The 20,880-nt window shown below is 44.4% G+C and overlaps 1 gene segment (V, D, J or C); it reads right to left on the bottom strand.

The window, feature by feature from the left end:
- Window positions 1-4,308, bottom strand: part of LOC148136746 (Ig heavy chain C region, membrane-bound form-like) — a 30,050-nt gene extending 25,742 nt beyond the window's left edge. Inside the window, 3 exon segments of the C gene segment in view lie at window positions 1,181-1,510; window positions 1,969-2,277; window positions 4,200-4,308. Coding sequence covers window positions 1,181-1,510; window positions 1,969-2,277; window positions 4,200-4,296 — 736 coding nt within the window.
- Between the last annotated feature and the right edge of the window lie 16,572 nt (window positions 4,309-20,880).

The raw sequence follows: 20,880 nt of genomic DNA, 5'->3' as shown, positions 1-20,880 counted from the left end.
CAGAAAACTGAGACAAGACTATGAAATTCACACCGGGACGATGCAAACATCAGTTCTGGATTATTGGAGTCACTGTTAATCATTTGTTAACAGGGCCAGTCATGTCAAACATGCTTCAAAGGTATTATTTTGCACGGAAATGTTACAATTTCAAACAGTATGCAAGAAGCTGAATGTTCCTGTTAGTAACTGGGTTACATTATAGAGGGCCGCCACCGAGAAAACTCTGCACTGGGAGTAAGAGTACAGACCGTTCATCGTCCTCCTCTCCTCTTCCCTGTGCTCCTCAACAACTTAACTGTCGGTTTTCTTTGGTGTGAAACTAAAGAAGCATTCTGTCAACTCATGAGTTGGTGCAAGATCCCTTGCATTTCTTCAGAAACAAATGTTAAATTCAAATTGATCTCCACACTTTACTATTGGTATGTCCAATCAAAATTAATTTTAAAAGTCTCTTAGTTTGCGTTTCTAATTGGTGAATTGTGACAGTTTAAAACTGACGTGAATTTTGTAAGAATGGCCAATCGGGAAATCAGGAACACCAAGATCAAAACTTGTGTTGTCCCCTTGATGTAGAATGGACATTGTCAGATTCCGTCACAGTGGGATTTAGGATGGATGAGGTACTTGGCGGAATCCTGCAATGAATGAGCTTTACTCTGTCTCTCACCCAGGGTGTATCGGAGCAGGGAACATTAACTGCACAAAACACGCTTCCCAGACCTGTTAATGATACAATTTAACATTGTGGAGTTTGCGCATTCTCCGCGCATCTGCGTGGATTTCCTTCAGGTGCTTCAGTTTCCTCCCACAGTATTAAGATGTGCAGGTTAGGTGAATTGGCCATGCTAAATTACCCGTAGTGTTGGTTTCATTAGTCAGGGGTAAATGAAGGGGAATGGGTCTGGGTGGGTTGTTCTTCAGAAGGTCGGTGTGAACTTGTTGGGCCGAAGGGCCTGTTTCCACATTGAAGGGAATCTAATCTCATCTGAACTGCACAGATGGAATAGAAGTAAGAATGAGAATCAATTAATTCAGCAGTTGTGTATTTAGCTCATAACTGGAGGAACAAAAAATACTTTATTACTTTTGTTGAATTATTAAATCAACTTTGAGATTTTTATTGACATAAATTAACAGTGTCCATCATTGCAAGTGAAATGTATACAAAAATGTTTACCACTGGATTTATCGACAGTTCTGTTGATGATCTTCAACGGAATCGCTTCATGCCCCACCACACAGGAGTAAGAAGCACTGCTGGCCCACTCCTCCGCTGTAATGGATAACAGGCTGTAGATGAAGAAGGAGGTGTTGTTGCTCTCCACCATCACCTCGGTGTTCTTGTAGTTACTGGGATTCACCAGCTTGTCATTGTTTGTCCACTTGACGAAGATCTCTCGGGGGAAGAAACCTCTCACTAAACAGGTGAGGGAGAGAAACCTCTTAGCGGAGATTTCTTCTGTTGGTGGCAGGAGCACAGACACTGATGGCTCCAGTGCATTAATCACTGCAAAATATTTGAGACAAATATAAATCAACTATAAAAATCCAGAATCAATATCACGATTTCACTAAATATTAAAATATGCCATTTTTAATTTGGGATTTATTCACATTCATTTTCTAAGAGGAGCAGTGTGGTAGACACTATGTTCAATAAAAGATGTAAAAAGTTTAATTTGAAAGTCGCATCCATGTTTCCAGCCCACAACGAGGACATTCTGTCCATGTGTCATTGCTGATGGTGACGTCACAACCCAGATTCCTTCCCTCCTTATCTGATTTAATCGGAATAGAATAGCCTTTGGTCTGTCTCTTTCTTAATCAGATACTTAGATTTTCTGCCATCAAATGCATCATTTATGCTCCCAGCAGTGTTTGCTCATTACCAATCAAAGCTTGGCATTGATGTACCTGGATCTCAATTACACATGGGATTCTTTGTGCTTTAATATCACCGCTCACCTTTCTTCTTGTGGATGGAGTCTCTCAGCGGAGTCGGTAGATTCTGATGGTACACCACACATTCAAAAGTAACGCCACTCAGCCAGGCTTCAGTCGAAATATCTAATTTGCTGATCACACTGTCGGGATTCTGTCCAGACAGGTCAGCAATCTCTGATTTCAGAGGCTTCTTTTCCTTTATCCAGGTGACGTTGACTCCAGAAGGAAGATTGGACACAACACAGCTTAACGTCACCGTCGCCTCCAGCAAGACGTGTTCTACTGGTGGCGGGAGGATTTTAACCGTGTAATCGTGGCGCACAGTATCTCCTATGAAACAGCAATGAAAATCAATGTAAAATGCCTCTTTAGGATCAGCATACCCACTCTTCGGGTTATTTCCTCACAGGGTGAAGAAACCACCTTCGAAATGGCAACTTCTAACTCTTGCTGAAACGATACTTACTATTGTTCATATATTTTGATCTGTGAAATAATTCGAGATTACCTATAACGTAGCCTGTGTAATTATTCCTAAAGAACACTGTTTTTGTAAAAAGTGAAACCTGTGAAAAAAGTAAAATCATCGAAGATTCTATAATGTAATTCACGGGGTTATATTTCTTTCAGAGTTGGTCTCTTACTTAAGACCATCTATTGATACTTGGGGCAAGAGTAATCTGTATATAATGAGTTCATTTCTATGACCATGAACGTTACGTTGCTGGTCACACTAAGTGCCAAATCAGATACCGAATTTCGGAAAATTGTAATTAGTCATAATTATTCTCTTAGTCTTCATGCATTTGCAGAGGATTTAAAGTGTTACAGGAGCGGTGAATGGCCATGGAAGTTCTGTTCATTATATTTAACGTAATCGAAAATACTTGGCATTATTGGTGTGAGAGCATTCTCTAATTTATGTCATTATTCCTTGTGGGCTGAATTTGGAGTTGACCTGAAAACAAGGCACTGAGTACAGCATTAGACATCGTGAAGAACACCCATCCCCTCAAGTCTTTCCTTCCATTCAAAGAGTTCATGACTGGTCTGTAGATTCACTTTATTTACCAGGCTGCATTTTTTACTTTCTTCATTGAAAAAAAAAACAGAAACATCTTAAATTAATCTACAAACTCGATGGAAATTTGCACTAGTTTTACTCAGATGTCTACGAATCACTATGTAAACATCTCCATCCTAAATCAGGCTGAATTAGCCTGGCATTCATTCCTAGTTCATTCATCCCTATTGTCGCATTCCCACCAGAATTTATTCACCTGCCCCATTCGCTAATTACAGGGAACGTCTGAAAGAAGCTCAGTGAGATTACGTTTATCCTAGTTAATCAAATGTGAAACCCACTTGGTCTGTGGTCACATCCCATAAATGAAGTGGAAGAGCTCAATACCAGATATAAAAAAAGTCTGTGTCGTACAATGCCCAAGGCCAACAGGTCATTCCTGAGCAGGGAATGAAGTATTGAACGTATTTTCATTTATTTTCAAGTAAGGGTTACTGCATATTTTTACCATGTCATTTTGAGATCACAAAACTATAAGATAGAGGATCAGAATGAGGCTATTCGCTCAATCAAATCTTCTCCGCCATTCGATTATGACTGATATGTTTCTCAACCCCATTCTCCCGCCTTCTCCCTGAATTAAGCAAGAGCCGATCCATCTCTGTCTTGAATACAGACAATAGCCTGGGCTCCACAGCCCTCTGCAGCAATGCGCTCCATAGATTCATCACCCTCTGGAAGAAGAAATTCCTCCCCATCTTAGTTCCAGATGGTGCTCGCTTTGACTCTGAGACTGTACCCGTGGGTCCTATTATCGCCTACTGGTCAAAACATCTACTCCACGTTTACTCTAACTCGGTCTGTCAGTATTTTCTAGATTTCGATCAGATACCTCTCAGACACCCCTGACCCCAAATTATCCTTGCAGCCGCTACCAGGCAAGGACTCGGCACTCTGAATGCCTCTCCCAGCATGGTCAGCCAACAAACTATTTAACAAAGTTCACTGTCTATTCGTCTTCAACAAAGAGGAAACATGCTTTTCTGATTAGTTAAAATAATGAATTATGAGCAATGCTAATGCGACACTCAAACAGAAATAAGAGACACATGGCATTTTGGTAAATGAGAAGCTGTACCGTGCTGTTTACTAAGCCTAATAAAAGTGTGTGTTTGATTCACATGCGAGTTCAAAATAATTTGTAGCTCTCTCAGTCTGTGTCTCTTACCCTGGAGTGCGGTGATGTTTTTACTTTGAGTGTTCTCTCCATGAGTGACCTGGCAGGTATAGACTGCGCTGTTGAACCATTCACTATTACGGACCATCAGGCGACTCGTCACCGAGAAGTTCCCGCTCGCCTCACACACGGGAGACGTGAAGAAGCCAGAATCTAAAGGTCGGCCATTTTTCAACCAACTCACGGAGATTGACTTTGGATGGAACTCGATGATTGAACAGACGACGGTTGCAAACTTGCTGCTTGCGATTTCTTCATTGGGACTCACAGTTAGGAGAAGGGTTGGAGTGAGAACATCTCGGGCTTTAGGAAACACACATACACATATGTATATATTATATATATATATATATATATATATATATATATATATTATTTGACGAATTTAATAACAAATGCAATCAGTTCTTATATATCATACAAACCCCGATATTACCAGAATCATAATTGTGCAGGGTGCTAGAGAAGCTGAGATCCACACAGAAAGATCAGCAGGACAATGTTAAGGGCTAAAATTAGAGGACACTGCAAGGGAATCTAGGAGGCATAGAAATGATAGGCTGGTTAAATTAGAAGGGAGGTAACAACTTTTGATGGTATTCGTTTTATCTTCTTTTTCTTGTGAAGGGGAGGATAGGGACTAAATCAAAATAGAATTGGAGGGAGAAATGATGCACTCCACTCCCTGCGGCGCCCACCTCTCCCTGAACAACTCCAGGGTGTTGGTGGACACCGCGTGCTCCTTCTCCAAGGACACCCGGGCTCTAACGTAACCGCGGAAGAGGGGCAGGCAGTCGGCCCTAACGACCCCCTCCACGGCCCGCTGCCTGGACCTGTTAATGGCCAGTTTGGCCAGGCCCAGGAGCAGACCCACGAGGAGGTCTTCAGACCTGCCCTCCTTCCTCCGTACCGGGTGCCCAAAGATCAGGGGCGTGGGACTGAAGTGCAGCCAAAAACAGAGGAGAAGGTTTTTCAGGAAATCAAAAAGGGAGTGCAAACGCCCACACCCAATATACACGCGGTCCACGGACTCCGCAGCGCCACAGAACAAGCAATTGGGCTGGGAGTTCGTGAACCACCGCAATCTGCGGTTGCAGGGGACTGCTGCGTGCAGCACCCTCCACCCCAGATCCCCGAGAGAAAGGGGGAGGACTCCCGCACACTCCTGTTTTTTTTTTTTTCTTTGAAGATAGGAAAACACCTGTGTGGCCAGTGACAAGCACTGCCCTTCACATCAAAGGGCAGTGCTGTGTGATCAAAACAGTGAAGGGGAGGGTAGGGACTAAATCAAAATAGAATTGGAGGGAGAAATAATGCACTCCACTCCCTGCGGCGCCCACCTCTCCCTGAACAACTCCAGGGTGTTGGTCGACACCGCGTGCTCCTTCTCCATGGACACCCGGGTCTCCTGGTTATATTTTTTTTTGTGCTGTGTGATCAAAACAGTGAAGGGGAGGGGAGGGACGGAAGTTTTTTTTCCTAGAGAGCCCTCCAGAACAATTTATTTTTTATTTTAATTTTTTTATTTTAAACCCCCACACTACCACCTAAGTGCGGTAGTGCTTATTTTATCCCCAGCACCCATGGTGTGTGTGTGCAGGTGTGAGACACGGTGGAAGACACAAAGTGCACGAATCTTTATTTAATTTCCACCACCAGGAAGATAGGAAAACACCCGGGTGGCCAGTGACAAACACTGCCCTTCACATCAAAGAGCAGTGCTGTGTGATCAAAACAGTGAAGGGGAGGGTAGGGACTAAATCAAAATAGAGTTGGAGGGAGAAATGATGCACTCCACTCCCTGCGGCGCCGACCTCTCCCTGAACAACTCCAGGGTGTTGGTCGACACCGCGTGCTCCTTCTCCAAGGACACCCGGGCTCTAACATAACCGCGGAAGAGGGGCAGGCAGTCGGCCCTAACGACCCCCTCCACGGCCCGCTGCCTGGACCTGTTAATGGCCAGTTTGGCCAGGCCCAGGAGCAGACCCACGAGGAGGTCTTCAGACCTGCCCTCCTTCCCCCGTACCGGGTGCCCAAAGATCAGGAGCGTGGGACTGAAGTGCAGCCAAAAACAGAGGAGAAGGTTTTTCAGGAAATCAAAAAGGGAGTGCAAACGCCCACACCCAATATATACGTGGTCCACGGACTCCACAGCGCCACAGAACAAGCAGTTGGGCTGGGAGTCCGTGAACCACCGCAATCTGCGGTTGCAGGGGACTGCTGCCTGCAGCACCCTCCACCCCAGATCCCCGAGAGAAAGGGGGAGGACTCCCGCGTAGAGAGCCCTCCACTGGGGATCCCCACCGCCCGGTGGCAAATGGGCACGCCAAGGCGTGTCCGGACGGTGGATGAGGGAGAAGAGGTGGATGGTGTGCAGCAGCAGTCGATACAGGGCCTTTCTCTCCACCTCCCTAAACAAAACAAAATTAAAATTTCGGAGGCGGCTCAGGTTGTGGGGCACAGGCTCCCGCGGGAAGTACGGGACCTTGGGGCCAATGTGAAATTCCGTCCGGGCTGGGGTGAGCGCAGACGGGATCCCACCGCACACCTGAGCGTCCTCCAACTGGTGCACTACGTCGGGTCCGAGCACCGCCGTTTTAAGGCGTCGGATGGCGGTGGCCACGTACCGGACGTCTACCGCTGCCCTGCCTGCTATGTACTGCGGCAGCGTCCAGCCCAGGCCCCCGGCACCCAGCACGTCCCCGACCCTGGTCACCCTCGCCGCCACGGCCCTCCCCTCCGACAGCCACTCGAACCCGCGAGTACGGAGGTGCGGATTCCTGAGCAACGGCTCCCTGACGACAGCCGCTACTCCAGCCGGAGGGTAGGCGCGACGCGATTCGACCATGTTCCAGACAGTGATCAGGTCCTGGTAAAAGACAGGCAGCGTCTTGAGGGCGACCTCCAAACCGTCACGGTCGACGAACAGGAGCTGCGTGTCGTAGTTGAGGTTACGCACCCGGCGGAAAAAATACGTCGCCAGGGCGCACCACCTAGGAGGAGGCTCGACGTAAAGGTATCGCCGCAAGGTCTGAAGGCGGAAGGTCGCGACCTGGGTGCGGACGCACACCAGCGACTGACCGCCCTCCTCAATAGGGAGACTCAGAACCTGCGCGGCGACCCAGTGCATCTTTTTGTCCCAGAAGAAATCGACCAACGTTCTCTGGATGTCAGCGACAAAGCCAGGAGGAGGGACCAAAGTGACCAGCCACTACCACAGCATGGCAGCCACCAGCTGGTTTATGACCAGCACTCGACTCCTGTAAGATAGCACTCGGAGCAGTCCTGTCCAGCGGCCCAGGCGAGCCGAGACTTTGGCCTCCAGCTCCTGCCAGGTGGCCGGCCAGGATTCCTCAGCCGGGCCGAGGTAGACCCCCAGGTAGAGGAGATGGGTGGTGCTCCAGCTGAACCCCCGTAACTCCTCCGGCAGAGAGTCCACCCGCCACGGGCCGACCAGTAGTCCGGAACATTTGGCCCAGTTGATCCTGGTGGAAGATGCCGCCGAGTACACGGCCTGGCACTCGCGCATCCTCCCCAGGTCAGCCGGGTCGGTGAAAGTGAGGAGCACGTCGTCGGCGTAGGCCGAGAGGACCACCCCCGTGCCCGCGCCGCGCAGAACCAGCCCCGACAACCTCCTCTGCAAGAGGCGCAGGAAAGGCTCCACGCACAGGGAATACACCTGGCCGGACAGGGGGCAGCCTTGACGCACTCCTCTCCCGAAGCGAAGGGGCGCCGTCAGGGACCCGTTAACTTTAACCAGACACTCTGCGGCGGCGTACAAAAGTCGGATCCGGGCGACGAACTGCGTCCCGAACCCGAATGCCCGCAGAGTCCCGAGCAGGTACTCGTGATCGACCCTGTCGAACGCCTTCTCCTGGTCGAGAGACAGGAAGGCGCTCGGCAGACCAGCCCGTCGACAGAAATGGATCAGGTCCCGGACCAGGTGGACGTTATCGTGTATCCTCCGGCCCGGGACCGTGTAGGACTGGTCCGGGTGAATCATGTGGGCCAGCACGGAGGCCAGGCGAGAAGACAACACCCTGGCGAAGATTTTGTAATCCGTGCTGAGGAGGGAGACCGGAGGTATTCGTTTTAATGAAAGAGTTTGATGAACAAGGCGGATGAATTAACGGCGTAAACGAGGAAATGATGCAGTTGCTCTCACAGAGACATGTTGAGAGAGGGGCAGAAGTGGCTATTCAATATTCCAGAATTTAGTGCCCTAAGGCGAGACAGGGTAAGATGGAAAAGGATGGGGGGAGTGGGTGTGTGGTCGAAAATGTCCATTCTGTAGTAATTCTGACAAGAGTATTTTAGGTTGGAAAGAGAAATGAAATGATGGATACCTCCTTGAACGAAGGCAAATGAACAGTACTTCAAAACCAAAATACAGCAAACATAACTACTGGGAGAGCACGATAGACCTTACTGTTTGTCCAAAAGGCTGAGAAGTGCAGAGACATGGGCAAATTTCAGAGCAACGTAAATTAACTTAAACGTAAATTAAATGAGAAAAGAGGATTTTATCTTCCTCAGCGTAGGCTTGGATATTCATTTTGTCGAAAATTTCAAGGGAGCAGACATCTGAAAATGCCCCCAGGAGAATATTTTAACACAGTTTGTATTTAACACAGAAAATTTTAATCCAGACTTTGAAAGAGAGGGGTGAACCTGGACTTAACTTTAGGGGATGAAATCGATTGAGTGGGTAAAAATCAATGTTGGAGCACTTTGCAGACGGTGATCATAAATCTGTTGGAATCCAGATTGTTCTGGAAAGGGATAGAAATGGGCCCAAAGTTCTGAAAGGGGAAGGACAATGTTAATAAGATAAGGTAATGGTTTGACTAAAGTGGACTGGAATCTGAAACTTACTGGTAAATCTAAATCAGAGCAGTGTGACACAATTAAAAAAAAAGAAATAGGAAAAGCACAGGCAGAACATTTCCTATGAAGCCACAGCGTGGGACCAAGAATGCAGCGAGCCTGGAACATAAAAGGGCATGGCAGGTGAGACGAAGGGAAATAAGGGAGGCTTCAGTTCTACCCCGAAATCTCAAAACAATAGAAACTAGAATGAAGTACAGAACGTGCAAGTGGGTATTTGCAAGAAAAAGGAAATAGAAGAGCAAAAGGGACCATGAGAAAATAATAGCAGTCAAAATAAAGGAAAGAATGTTAATAAGTTATGGGCTCATTCATAACGAATAATTCAGGGAACAGTAATGTCCATTAAATGTTATTATTGGTGTGAGCCAGAGGATTAAGTTGCGGTCGAAACAAATGTGCTGTGTCAGTTTTCACTAGTAAGAGGAACAATGTGGGGCTAGAAATCATGGAGGAGTGTTGTGATGTACCTTCAGAAGTTAGGTCAGATGATGTGATGTTCTTTGTTGTCTTGCTGGATGAAAAGTGGTTATATTTCCAGGGTAGATGCAATATATAACAAGCTGTTGAGTGATGTAAATGATGCAATAGTTGTGTCACTGGCAATAATTTAGAATTACTGTCTGACAACAGGAGTTGTGATATGTGAGTGCAGATCAGCCAACGTTGCATTATTATGCAGGACGAAAAAAGGTATAAATAATGAAAACACAGATCTGTCAAGCTAGTCTCAGTAGTAGGGAAAGTATTGGAACTATTGAGGAGCGGAATTAGTCTTCATTTGCAAGATCAATCAACAACTTTCAGCATGGTTTTATAGAAATGAAGTCATGTCTTAACAATTTGGTGGTAGTTTTCAGATAGACAACTCAATGACCAGAAGACAGCAATAATCAGAGCCATTAGGATCAGATTTAAATTGCCAAATTGGATCGAGAATTTGCTGAGTGGAGGGGAGCAGGTGATAATGGTCATAAGGTGTCTGCGTGACTGGAAATCTGTGTCTCATGTGGTTCTGCAGGGATCAGTGCTGATTTCCTTGCTGTTTCTCTTATATACCAGTGATTGAGACTAGAATGTAGGATGGTTAACCAGCAAGTTCACAGATGAAAGCAAAATTGTCATGTTGGTAATTCATGAGCATGATAGCTTTAGATTGCAGGAGGATATACAAGGATTGATTATACGTGAAGAGAAGTTGCAAATAGAAATCATTCAGGATCAGAGTAAGGTGATGCACTTCGGCAGAAGAAACTGTGAGGTATTACGTTTTCAATGGTGGAAACCTGGAAATGGCTGAGGGTTATTGGTGTGCATACCCACTGGTCCCCTATATTACTACGTCATCTGGATAAAGACAGCGAAGAAGGTGGGGAGGATATTTGTTTTTATAAGCCGAGACATTGACAATGAAGAGTAGGGAGATGATACTGGAACTTAATAAAATACTGCTTAGGCCACACTGAAGCGTTGTGTGCATGTTATCGAAAGAATGTGATTACGCTGAAAGCAGCATTGATGAGCTTTGCAAGGATTTTACCTGGGTTGGAGTATTTTAGTTATGAAAATATTAGATAGACGGGGGTTTTCCTTGGAGAAGAGGAGAATTAGGGAGAAGATGGTAGCGATGTCAATACCTCAAATAATTCCAGGCAGGTGGAACTGGACAAAAACAATTCCCTTGAGGGAGAGATCAATGCCTCAGGGGCACAGGGTGTAGGCAAGGCCAGGAGGTTTAGGGTGGATCTCAAGTCAAAACGAAATCAAACAGAGGGTGGTGTGAGTCTGGAGCTCAGTGCCGACAAGTTATGTAGAGATTGAGCCCCTCATAATAAGTATGAAATATTTAAATGCATACTTGCAAATACAAGTCACACAAGGCAATGGATCAAGTGCTGGCACATGAGACTGGAATAGTTAGGCGGCTGTTATTTTTAGGTGTGGACTGGATGGACCAAAGGGCCTTTTCCTGTGCTGTATAAAATGATTCTGTGAGAAAGTTTATAAATAATGCATTATTCGGGTTAATCACAGATGTTCTGTTGATCTCAGTTCCCACAACACTTACCCGGACATAGCATTTCTTTGCTCTTGTGTGACCCGCTGTGTTGAACGTCACAGTAGATTTTGCTGGGGCAATCTACTGCTGACCCGGGCAGGGTTAACTGGCTGCTCTGGGTATAGGTTCCATTCTTGTTCTCACTGATCGGTAAGTCTTCAATCCAGTCGTGATTAACTCCCCACCTTTCTTCCAGGTTATCTTGATTACGTCAGGGTAATAGTCCATTGCCAAACAACCGAAGATCAGAGAACCGGTGTTGTGGTCCTGACAGGAGGCGACCAGGCCATAAAGCGTGGGGGGAGACGGTGTCTAGGATAGAATGACCAATTGAGCACAGTAGTTTCTGTTAATTTGTCCTTATCCGTTACTCAAATATATCCTCAGCTGTAAACGTTTTCCAGCATGCTCCTGCTGAAGTCTACAGTATAACTGGAAGTTGTTTTTGTTTCTTACCAGATGTTGATCATGATCTATTGGTTCCCTCTTCATAAACATGGCCTCTACCTTGACCATTACCATATAATTTAGGAAGAAGTACATGCTGATCCCACTCTAGTAACTGTTTCAAAATCTCACCAACTGGCACTTTCACTGGATTGCAAGTGAAGAGTAGAGAGGTTTCACAAAATACAAACCAAGGAAATGCGGATTCATCAAAATTCTACAGTGTGGGCAAACAGGCCATTTGGCCCAACATATCCACACCAACCCTCTGAAAAGTAACCTATCCAGACCCATTGCCCTACCCTATTACTCTCCATTTAACTCTGACTAATGGACCTAACATGCCAATCCCTGAACACAACATGGCTAATTTACCCAGCTTGCACATCCTTGGACCTTGGGAAGAAACCCACACCGACACAGAGAGAATGTGAAAGCTCCACACAGACAGTCACACGAGGATGGAATCGAACTCGAGTCCCGAATGCTATGAGGTAGCAATGCTAACCACGGAAACAGTGTGCCGCCCGACTAGGTACTGTGCTGCATGAAATCAGAAACAAAATCAGATATTGCTGGAAAAACCCAACAGCTGGCAGTATTTCTGGAAAGAAATCAGAGTGAATAGTTCAGGTCCAGTGACTCTTCTTCATTTATCAATACAAGGCAGAATGTTCTCTCTGGGAAGATGGTCACTGCAGCAGCAGCACAGGCAGGAGCTGAGCACTGGGACTAGGAGGATGGCTGTCATGGCTGGACTCATGTCAATTGTCTGGAAGTTGAAACTTCTAATTTAAAATTATCTGAATTCTGGAGACCTCTGAAAAATGGAGGAGCATTAGGTTTCAGAGGCGTTAAAGGATTACAGCTAACTGACTTGACTATTTACATAAATATGATGTGAAAAATTAACAAGCACTCTTTAACTTTAATAACTATCAAACTGACACGCAGTTCACCACCAAAACCATCATCTCTCAGACTAAGCATTGCTCTCCCTCGCTGTCTAGACCTAAATTTCCACTCATGTTGACAAACCCTTCCCGGTTACTCACCCATTCATGCCCGGATTACACCACCCCTATCATAAGAAACACATCCAAGGCAATCCATATTAGTAATGTAGGTGAGCAGAGACATATCGGTGTCCATGTACATAGATACCTAAACGTTGCTAGTCAAGTTGATAGGATTGTTAAGAAGGCATACATTGAGTTGGCTTTCATTAGTAGAGAGTCTGCGTTTCAAAACCATGAAGTCATGCTGCAGCTGTACAAAACTCTGGTGCGCCTGCATTTGGAGTATTGTGCATAGTTCTGGTCACCATATTATAGGAAGAATGTGGAAGCTTTGGAAAGAGTTCGGAGCAGATTTACCAGGATGTTGCCTGGTATGGTGGGAAGGTTTCATGAAGAAAGGATAAGGTTATTGAGGCTGTTTTTGTTTGAGAGAAGAAGGTTGAGAGGTAACTTAATTGAGACATATAAGATAATCAGAGGGTTAGATAGGGTAGGCAGTGAGAGTATTTTTCATTGGATGGTGATGGCTACCAGGAGGGGACATAGCCCTAGATTGAAGGCTGATAGATAGAGGACAGATGTCAGAAGTAGGTTCTTTACTCAGACAGTAGAAGGGGCGCGGACGGCACTGTCTGCAACAATAGTATACTTATCAAATTTAAGGACATTTAAAATGTCATTGGATGAACATATGGATGAAAATGAAATAGTATGTGATAGATAGGCTTCAGATTGGTTCCACAGATTGGCACAACATAAAGGCTTGAAGGGACTGTACTGCAGTCTAATGTTCCATTTTCTATATTTCAGATTGATACATAATGTCAATCCCAGAGGTTTACAAAATTATGAGGGGCATCGATAGGGTAAATAGACAAAATAGATTCATTTGGTTCGGGGAAATCCAGAACTAGAGTGCATAGGTTTAGCGTGAGAGGGAAAAGATGTAAAAGAGACCTAAAGGGGCGACTTTTTCACAGAGAGGGTGATACGTGTATGGAATGAGCTGCCAGAGGAATTTGTGGAGGCAGTTAAAATTTCAACATTTAAGAGAAATTTGGATGGGTATATGAATAGGAAGGGTTTGGAGGGATATGGGTCGGGTGCTGGCATGTGGGACTAAATTGGTTTGGGATATCTGGTCGGCATGGTTGGGTTGGACCGAAGGGTCTGTTTCCATGCTGAACATCTGTATGACTCTATAATTCCACTGCTGCCACCCTGCATCTGGTCCATGCTGAACCTAGCCCTGACTGGACCTGGCACCATCATTTTCACAACCTCTGTCAGAACCCCACTACACAAGGCATGACCTCAGCCCTTGGTCACTGATCTCTCATCTTACCCAAGTCAACCTGTTCACATTGTATCCTAGCTCCATTCGCATCTGTCCTTTATCACCTGCCATTTTGCCAGACTCTGAACTTTGCAGTTTGACATCACGTCCACCTGCCACTTCATTACAGTGACCTTCTGCTCTGGAAACAGCCTGGCGCCCTGCACACCTCTCCACTCAGCAGCGTGGCACCCTGTCGACCTCTCCACTCACAAGCTTGGCAACGACAGACCTTCTGTATTTCAACTCAAACGGTCCCTCATTTACCAAGCACAATTCGACCAAATTATCCTTGTGACCATTACCATTTATGTTGATGCCACCCTGCTAGATGGGGTGAATGCAAGTGTACCCATCAGCCAGCCAATACCTCACAGCCTACCAGCTCAAACTCTCCCACATTCCCAAGCTAACCCCTCACTTGCTTACCAGCTTGCAACGTTGAGCCAACTGCACCATAAAGCCAGAGAGTTATAAAGCCATATAGCACATAACAATTCCTTTGGTACGGGTTATCCATGCTGACCAGAGTTCACAAATTAAACTAATTCCATTTGTCTGCTTTTAGCACACATCCATCCGGACCTATCCAATTCCTGTACCTGCCCAATTGTCTTCTAAGTGTTGTACCTGTCTCTGCATTTACCACTTCCTCTGGCACTTCATTCCAATGTCTGGTGCAGTTACAGAAGGAAGATTCAACTCCTGCACTCAATGCTCTGACCAATGAAGGCACATGTGCCAAAACTTCAACACACTGGCTACTTGAGGCAATGTTTTCATGAATTTATGTACCTGAACTCCCAGGTCCCTGTATTCAACATTACTACCCAGTAAGATTATAAAGGAAGCTCTTAAGAGGGAAATCAGGAGTGCAGAAATGGGACATGTGACAGCTTTGGCAAATAGAATTAAGGAGAATCAGAAGAGTTTTTAAAAATACATTACGGACAAAAAGGTAACGACGGAGAGAATAGGGCCCTTCAAAGATCAGAAAGGCGGCTTTTGCGTAGAGCCACAGAAAATGGCGAGAGTATTTTGCGTCAGTATTTACTATGAAAAAGTATATGGAAGATAAAGACATAGGGAAATGCATAGTGACATCTTGTAAAATGTCCATGTTATAAAAGAAATTGCTGGATGACTTGAAGCGGATAAAGATGGATAAATCCACAGGACCTCATCAGGTGTAGCTTACAACTTTGTGGGAATCTAGAGAAGTGATTGGTGGGCCCCTTGATGAGATATTTGTATCATCGATAGTCACAGGTGAAGAGCCGGAAGATTGGAGGTTGGCTAACGTGTTGCCACAGTTTACGAAGGCTGGTAAGGACAAACCATAGAACTATAGACCAGTGAGTCTGACGTAGGTGGTGGGTAAGTTGCTGGAGGGAATCATGAGGGACAGGATGTACTTGGATTTGGAAAGGCAAGGACTGATTAGGGATAGTCAACATGGCGTTGTGAATGGGAAAGCATGTCTCACAAACTTGACTGAGATTTTTTGAGGAAGTAACGAAAAGGATTGATGAGGGCAGAGTGGTAGATGTGATCTATATGGACTTCAGTAAGGCGTTCGACAAGGTTCCCCATGGGAGACTGATTAGCAAGGTTAGATCTCACGGAATACAGGGAGAACTAACCATTTGGATACAGAACTTGTCATAGGTAGAAGACAGAGGGTCTTGGTGGAGGGTTGTTTTTCAGACTGGAGACCTGTGCCCAGTCGAGTGCCACAAGGATCGGTGCTGGGGCCTCTACTTTTTGTCATTTACATAATTTGTTTGGATGCGGGAATAAGAGGTACAGTTAGTAAGTTTGTAGATGACACCAAAATTGGAGGTGCAGTGGACATGGAAGAGGGTTACCTCAGATTACAACAGGACGTTGACCAGATGGGCCAAATGGGCTGAGAAGTGGCAGATGGAGTTTAATTCAGATAAATGCGAGGTGCTGCATTTTGGGAAAGCAATTCTTAGCAGGACTTCTACACTTAATGGTAAGGTCCTAGGGAGTGTTGCTGAACATAGAGACCTTGGAGTGCACATTCATAGCTCCTTGAAAGTCGAGTCGCAGGTAGATTGGATAGTGAATAAGGCGTTTGGTATGCTTTCCTCTATTGGTCAGAGTATTGAATGCAGGAGGTGGGATGACATGTTGTGGCTGTACAGGACATTGTTTTGGCCACTGTTGGAACATTGCGTGCAATTCTGGTCTCCTTACTATCGGAAAGATGATGTGGAACTTGAAAGGGTTCAGAAAAGATTTACAAGCATGTTGCCAGGATTGGAGGATTTGAGCTCGAGGGTGAAGCTGGACAGGCTGGGGCTGTTTTCCCTGGAGCGTCGGAGGCTTAGTGGGTGACCTTATACAGGTTTAAAAAATTATGAGGGACATGGTAAGAGTAAATAGGCAAAGTCTTTTCCTTGGGTTCGGGGAGTCCAGAACTAGAGGGAATAGGTTTAGGGTGAGAGGGGAAAGATACAAAAGAGACCTAAGGGGCAACTCTTTCACACAGAAGGTAGTACGTGTATGGAATGAGCTGCCAGAGGAAGTGGTGGAAACTGGTACAATTGCAACATTTAAGAGGCATTTGGAGGGGTATATGAATAGGAAGGGTTTGGAGGGATATGAGCCGTGTGCTGGCAGGTGGGACTAGATTGGGGTGGGATGTCTGCTCGGCATGGATGGTTTGAATGAAGGGTCTATTTCCATGCTGTACATCTCTATGACTCTATGACGCTGTAAGAATCTGTGTATCTGAGCTCCCAGGTTTCTCTGTTCGACGACACGACCCAGTGCCCTACCATTAACTCTGTAAGTTGGGACCTGATTTATCTTCTTAAAAAGTAACACGTCGTATTCATTTAAACTAAACTCCAACATCAACTCCTCATCCCATTGGCCCAGCTGATCAAGATCTCTTTTAAATCACGTTCACTGCCAATTATAGCACCAATTTTGGTGTCATGTGCAAACTTACAAACCTTGCCCCATTCGATGTTCTCATGGCTTTCAACCAATATTTTACCCTGCTTGCCTTTTTTCCACATATCTGTAGTATTTCTTTAAGAATTGAAGGAATCTATCTCCTTCTTGAAATCACTTCATGTTTTGACCTCAATCAATTTCTGTGGCGGAGAATTCCAAAGGTTCACCATTCTTTTGTTGAACAGTAAACAATCGGGTTCAATTTTATCGGGTGTTGGAAAGGCTGGTGAGCAGCAGGATTTATGATGATCCCATGAATGGAATAGCATTGTAAAGGGACCTAGGTGCCTACTTCAGCTTCTAATTTGTATTCTAACATGTCCCTTTGGCAATATATTCCAAAACTGTGATCTTTGAGGATAAGGGTGTGCAGGCATGATAATACTTCATCTGAAAGATTTCCTTCAAATTAGACTCCACCTTGAATCGCAACTATTTCCCTGCCATTTTACTCTTCCTCAATCAAAGCCATGGGACTCACTTTCTAACAGTGCTGTGAATGTGCTAATACCACACAAACTTCAGCTATTCAAGTAAGCTGAGGACAACTGGTTTTTCAATGTGATATAAAAGTTTGACACTTCCACACCTGTCTTGACATGCAAATAATAGCCGGAAGAATTAAAAAAGTATTTGAGGCACTTGTGTGCCCACACAAGATGACATGTTGAATGGTTTCATTCTGTCTGGTTTGACTGCGTTTTCACTGAACTAACAGAGCTATTTCTTAATCATATAATGTGAATGAAGCTTCCCTCATTTTTAGCACGACAATCACACATTATGCTTCCTTGGAATAAAGAAATACCATGTTAAATTAGTGGGATACGAGACTGGGATGTTACAGCCTCATTGTGTCACTTTTAATAATCACAGAAATGTCTTTCAAAAACGGTGTCTCCCTTTGTTATGGGCAGTTGAACCATTAAATTTGGGAATAGTGTTTGCTTGCTAAACAACAGTGGTAAAGAGTTTAAGCCAAAGGGAGGCCTGTGCAGTTAGTGCGTAGATGCACCATGATTTAAGTAAGTGGTGGAGCAGCTCGAGGGCTGAGTGCTCTCCTCTTCCCCATCCCCATCATTGTGTCAGTCGTTAGGCTAGCACTGGCGGTGAACAGTTTGGATTAAAATATTTTAGCAAATTAATTGTCTCACACATTCTTTAAAAAGGAATTCTGTTGATTACAGGTATTTGGAATGGGAGCATTGACATTCACTACTTGAGTGATCATAATAACTCCCACCCAATTACAGCAGGCACTGCACTCTGGAGTGTGTTGTTACTTCATGATAGTTTCTTGTAAAACAACAATTTGAGATCAGAGCATTAACACTCAATGATTCTCTGATACTACATATCTCTAAACATTCTCATTTTGTTCAAATGCATTTTCTCTCTGAACAACTTGTTTAGTCGAACAGAACATATTTTTAAATGAATCAAAAAACTTGGAATTCTAGAAAACTAAAATAAAGACTGAAATTTCTGAAGAAACTCAGCAGGTCTGGCAGCTCCTGTGGAGGGAAAACAAGGATAACGTTTGACGTCGAGAGACCACCCGCCCCCAACCCACGCCTTCAGCAAATTGTTTTCATGCTTTTGGCACAAGAACTCACACCTGTTGAGTTAGACAGCGGTTACGTTTGCTTGACTGCTGTTAGAAAAGCATTCTTAGCCGAGGTAGTGGATGAGCCGAGATAACAATTGAAGACCAGTTGAAAAGCTATGACCATCTGCTGCAAGTATTGGAATCAGCGGAACCCCCACTGACTGAACAATCAAATTCAGCCACAGCACTGGTTTAATATAAAGGAAAACAACCTAGGCATAATCTCAATAATTACGCTTCAAAACAATTCATTATGGATAAGTTATACGTGATATTATTAGAACACCAATTTAAACCTGGGAATTATTTGAGGACTTACTCGATTAACCCTAGCTAGAGGTGCCCAAAAGCTTGTGAACAAATATTGATCTCGAAAAAGCTGCTAAATGCCAAAATTTTGTTTAATATCTAAGAGACAAAAGTCAGGACAGAGATGAAATAGATTTCACCTGCCTCTGTGAGTGGAATTCCAACAAACATCCTAACAACTGAATCTGCTTTTCTGCCCCGAATTAACCGGATAAGAGTTGGTATTACACACCTCTCTAACAGGCTATAAGTGAACACAAGACCACCTGGCCTGGAGTCAGGCACACTACTACAATATCACAGCAGACCTGAACACAATGAGCTTCACACTATCTCAGAGAGCACAGCCCACCTGTTTGACAGTGCATAAACCATGTTAATTATTGACACCTTCCAACAACAAGGGGTTGTTCCAGAACGTATGTACAATGAAAGTAACATTGCAACAATTATCCAAGAATACTTTGACAGCAGCTCCGAATTGGTCAAACTCTCTGGGAACTACAGAGGAATAAAACATGGAATTGCATTACCATCAATTCACTGTCACTGAATTTTAACCTCGAACTCCCTTCCCTAGAACCACTATTAATGTTGCTGCCCCAGGTGTTCTACTTAGTTTGAGATAGATGAAAATGTTTTGAAGTGCGTTATGACCGTTGCCAGTAATATTAAACGCTAATAGCTTTTCAAATAGTAAGATTCGAAATAATTTCTGATTCTACATTGTGCTACATGTCCTGGACCAACTGAGGCACAAAGGACATAAGCAGCATGTTTCCCTCTGCCTCGCTCAATTAAATATCCCTTGTTGCCAACAACCAATTTCAAAACACTTGGAATCTGCCTGCCTTTTGTTACTGTGGTATTCGTTCTGATTGGAACAACTTAGTCATGGCACTCAGTTCTGAGACACCCAATCAAATATTGCATTTCTGGCAGAAAAGAGTAGATTTGAAGAGCAAGATAAAATTGAACTGTCGAAGATTTAGGTACCCAAACCAGACAATTTACAAATGGTCAGGACCGGTTGACAAGTTAGTTGGAGATAACATTGAAACGAAATGTACAACAATCTATATGCTAGCGGATATATCTGCTCAATTGCTCACATCCAATATATTCACTGTAATTGAACATTCACCAGAGGAACTAACCAGAGGATTAATGCGAACGAGAACGTGTTCACAATGAACATAGATAATCACTGAGTTAATAAACTTAATAAGTCGTTGTAATTCGGTATGTCACAATTAAAGCACAGCTCCAGACGAAATGGATTATACTCTAAATTATTTTTACATATTCTGAAAGCATTTCTTGAACTGTGGAGATTTTACATGCACTGCATGATGTTAGTCCTGCACTACAGTGTGGAAATGCATGTCTGTTGAAGAAATTAGGGCAAATTCATTTTCTTGTTAGCAGCATTTAATTTACGAAAATGTTTTTTAAAAAGTATGAATTGAAAACATGCTTCTGACTGGAGTGGCCCGCGTTAATTGATGACTAAGCAAATGTGGGCAGAGCGGTGGATTAATGGTGAGCACTGCTGCCTCACAGATCCAGGTACCCGGGCTCGGTTCCAGCCTCGCTTGACTGTCTCTGTGAAGTTTACACATTCTCTACTTTGCGTGGGAATCCTCCCACAATCCAAGGATGTGCACGTCAGGTGAACTGGTCGTGCTATATTGTCCATGGTGTTAGGTGCATTACTCAGGGGTAAATATAGGGTAGGGGAATGGGTCTGGGTGGGTTACTCTTCAGTGGATCGGTGTGGACTTGTTGGGCCAAATAGCCCAAGGCATACTACAGGAAATCAAATCTAAATAACCAGCAGACTTATCTAATGTGAGCAGTCTCCTTCAGATTGCTACATTGCAATAATCGGTCAAGTATATTAATTAAAATAAATATTACTCTATTTTCAGTGTTTGAATAAACAACGTGCTCTGTTATCCTCTAGTTCATGTCTTCTGAAAATTTGTGAACTCTGCATATGTCTGAACACATCG

The sequence above is a fragment of the Chiloscyllium plagiosum genome, unplaced genomic scaffold, assembly GCF_037043375.1.
Source record: "Chiloscyllium plagiosum isolate Xiang-an unplaced genomic scaffold, Cpla_swu_hap1 HiC_scaffold_45, whole genome shotgun sequence".
NCBI classification, from domain to species: Eukaryota; Metazoa; Chordata; class Chondrichthyes; order Orectolobiformes; family Hemiscylliidae; genus Chiloscyllium; species Chiloscyllium plagiosum.
Note: the sequence above shows the minus strand (reverse complement) of the source record. Positions and strands in the feature narration are given on the sequence as shown.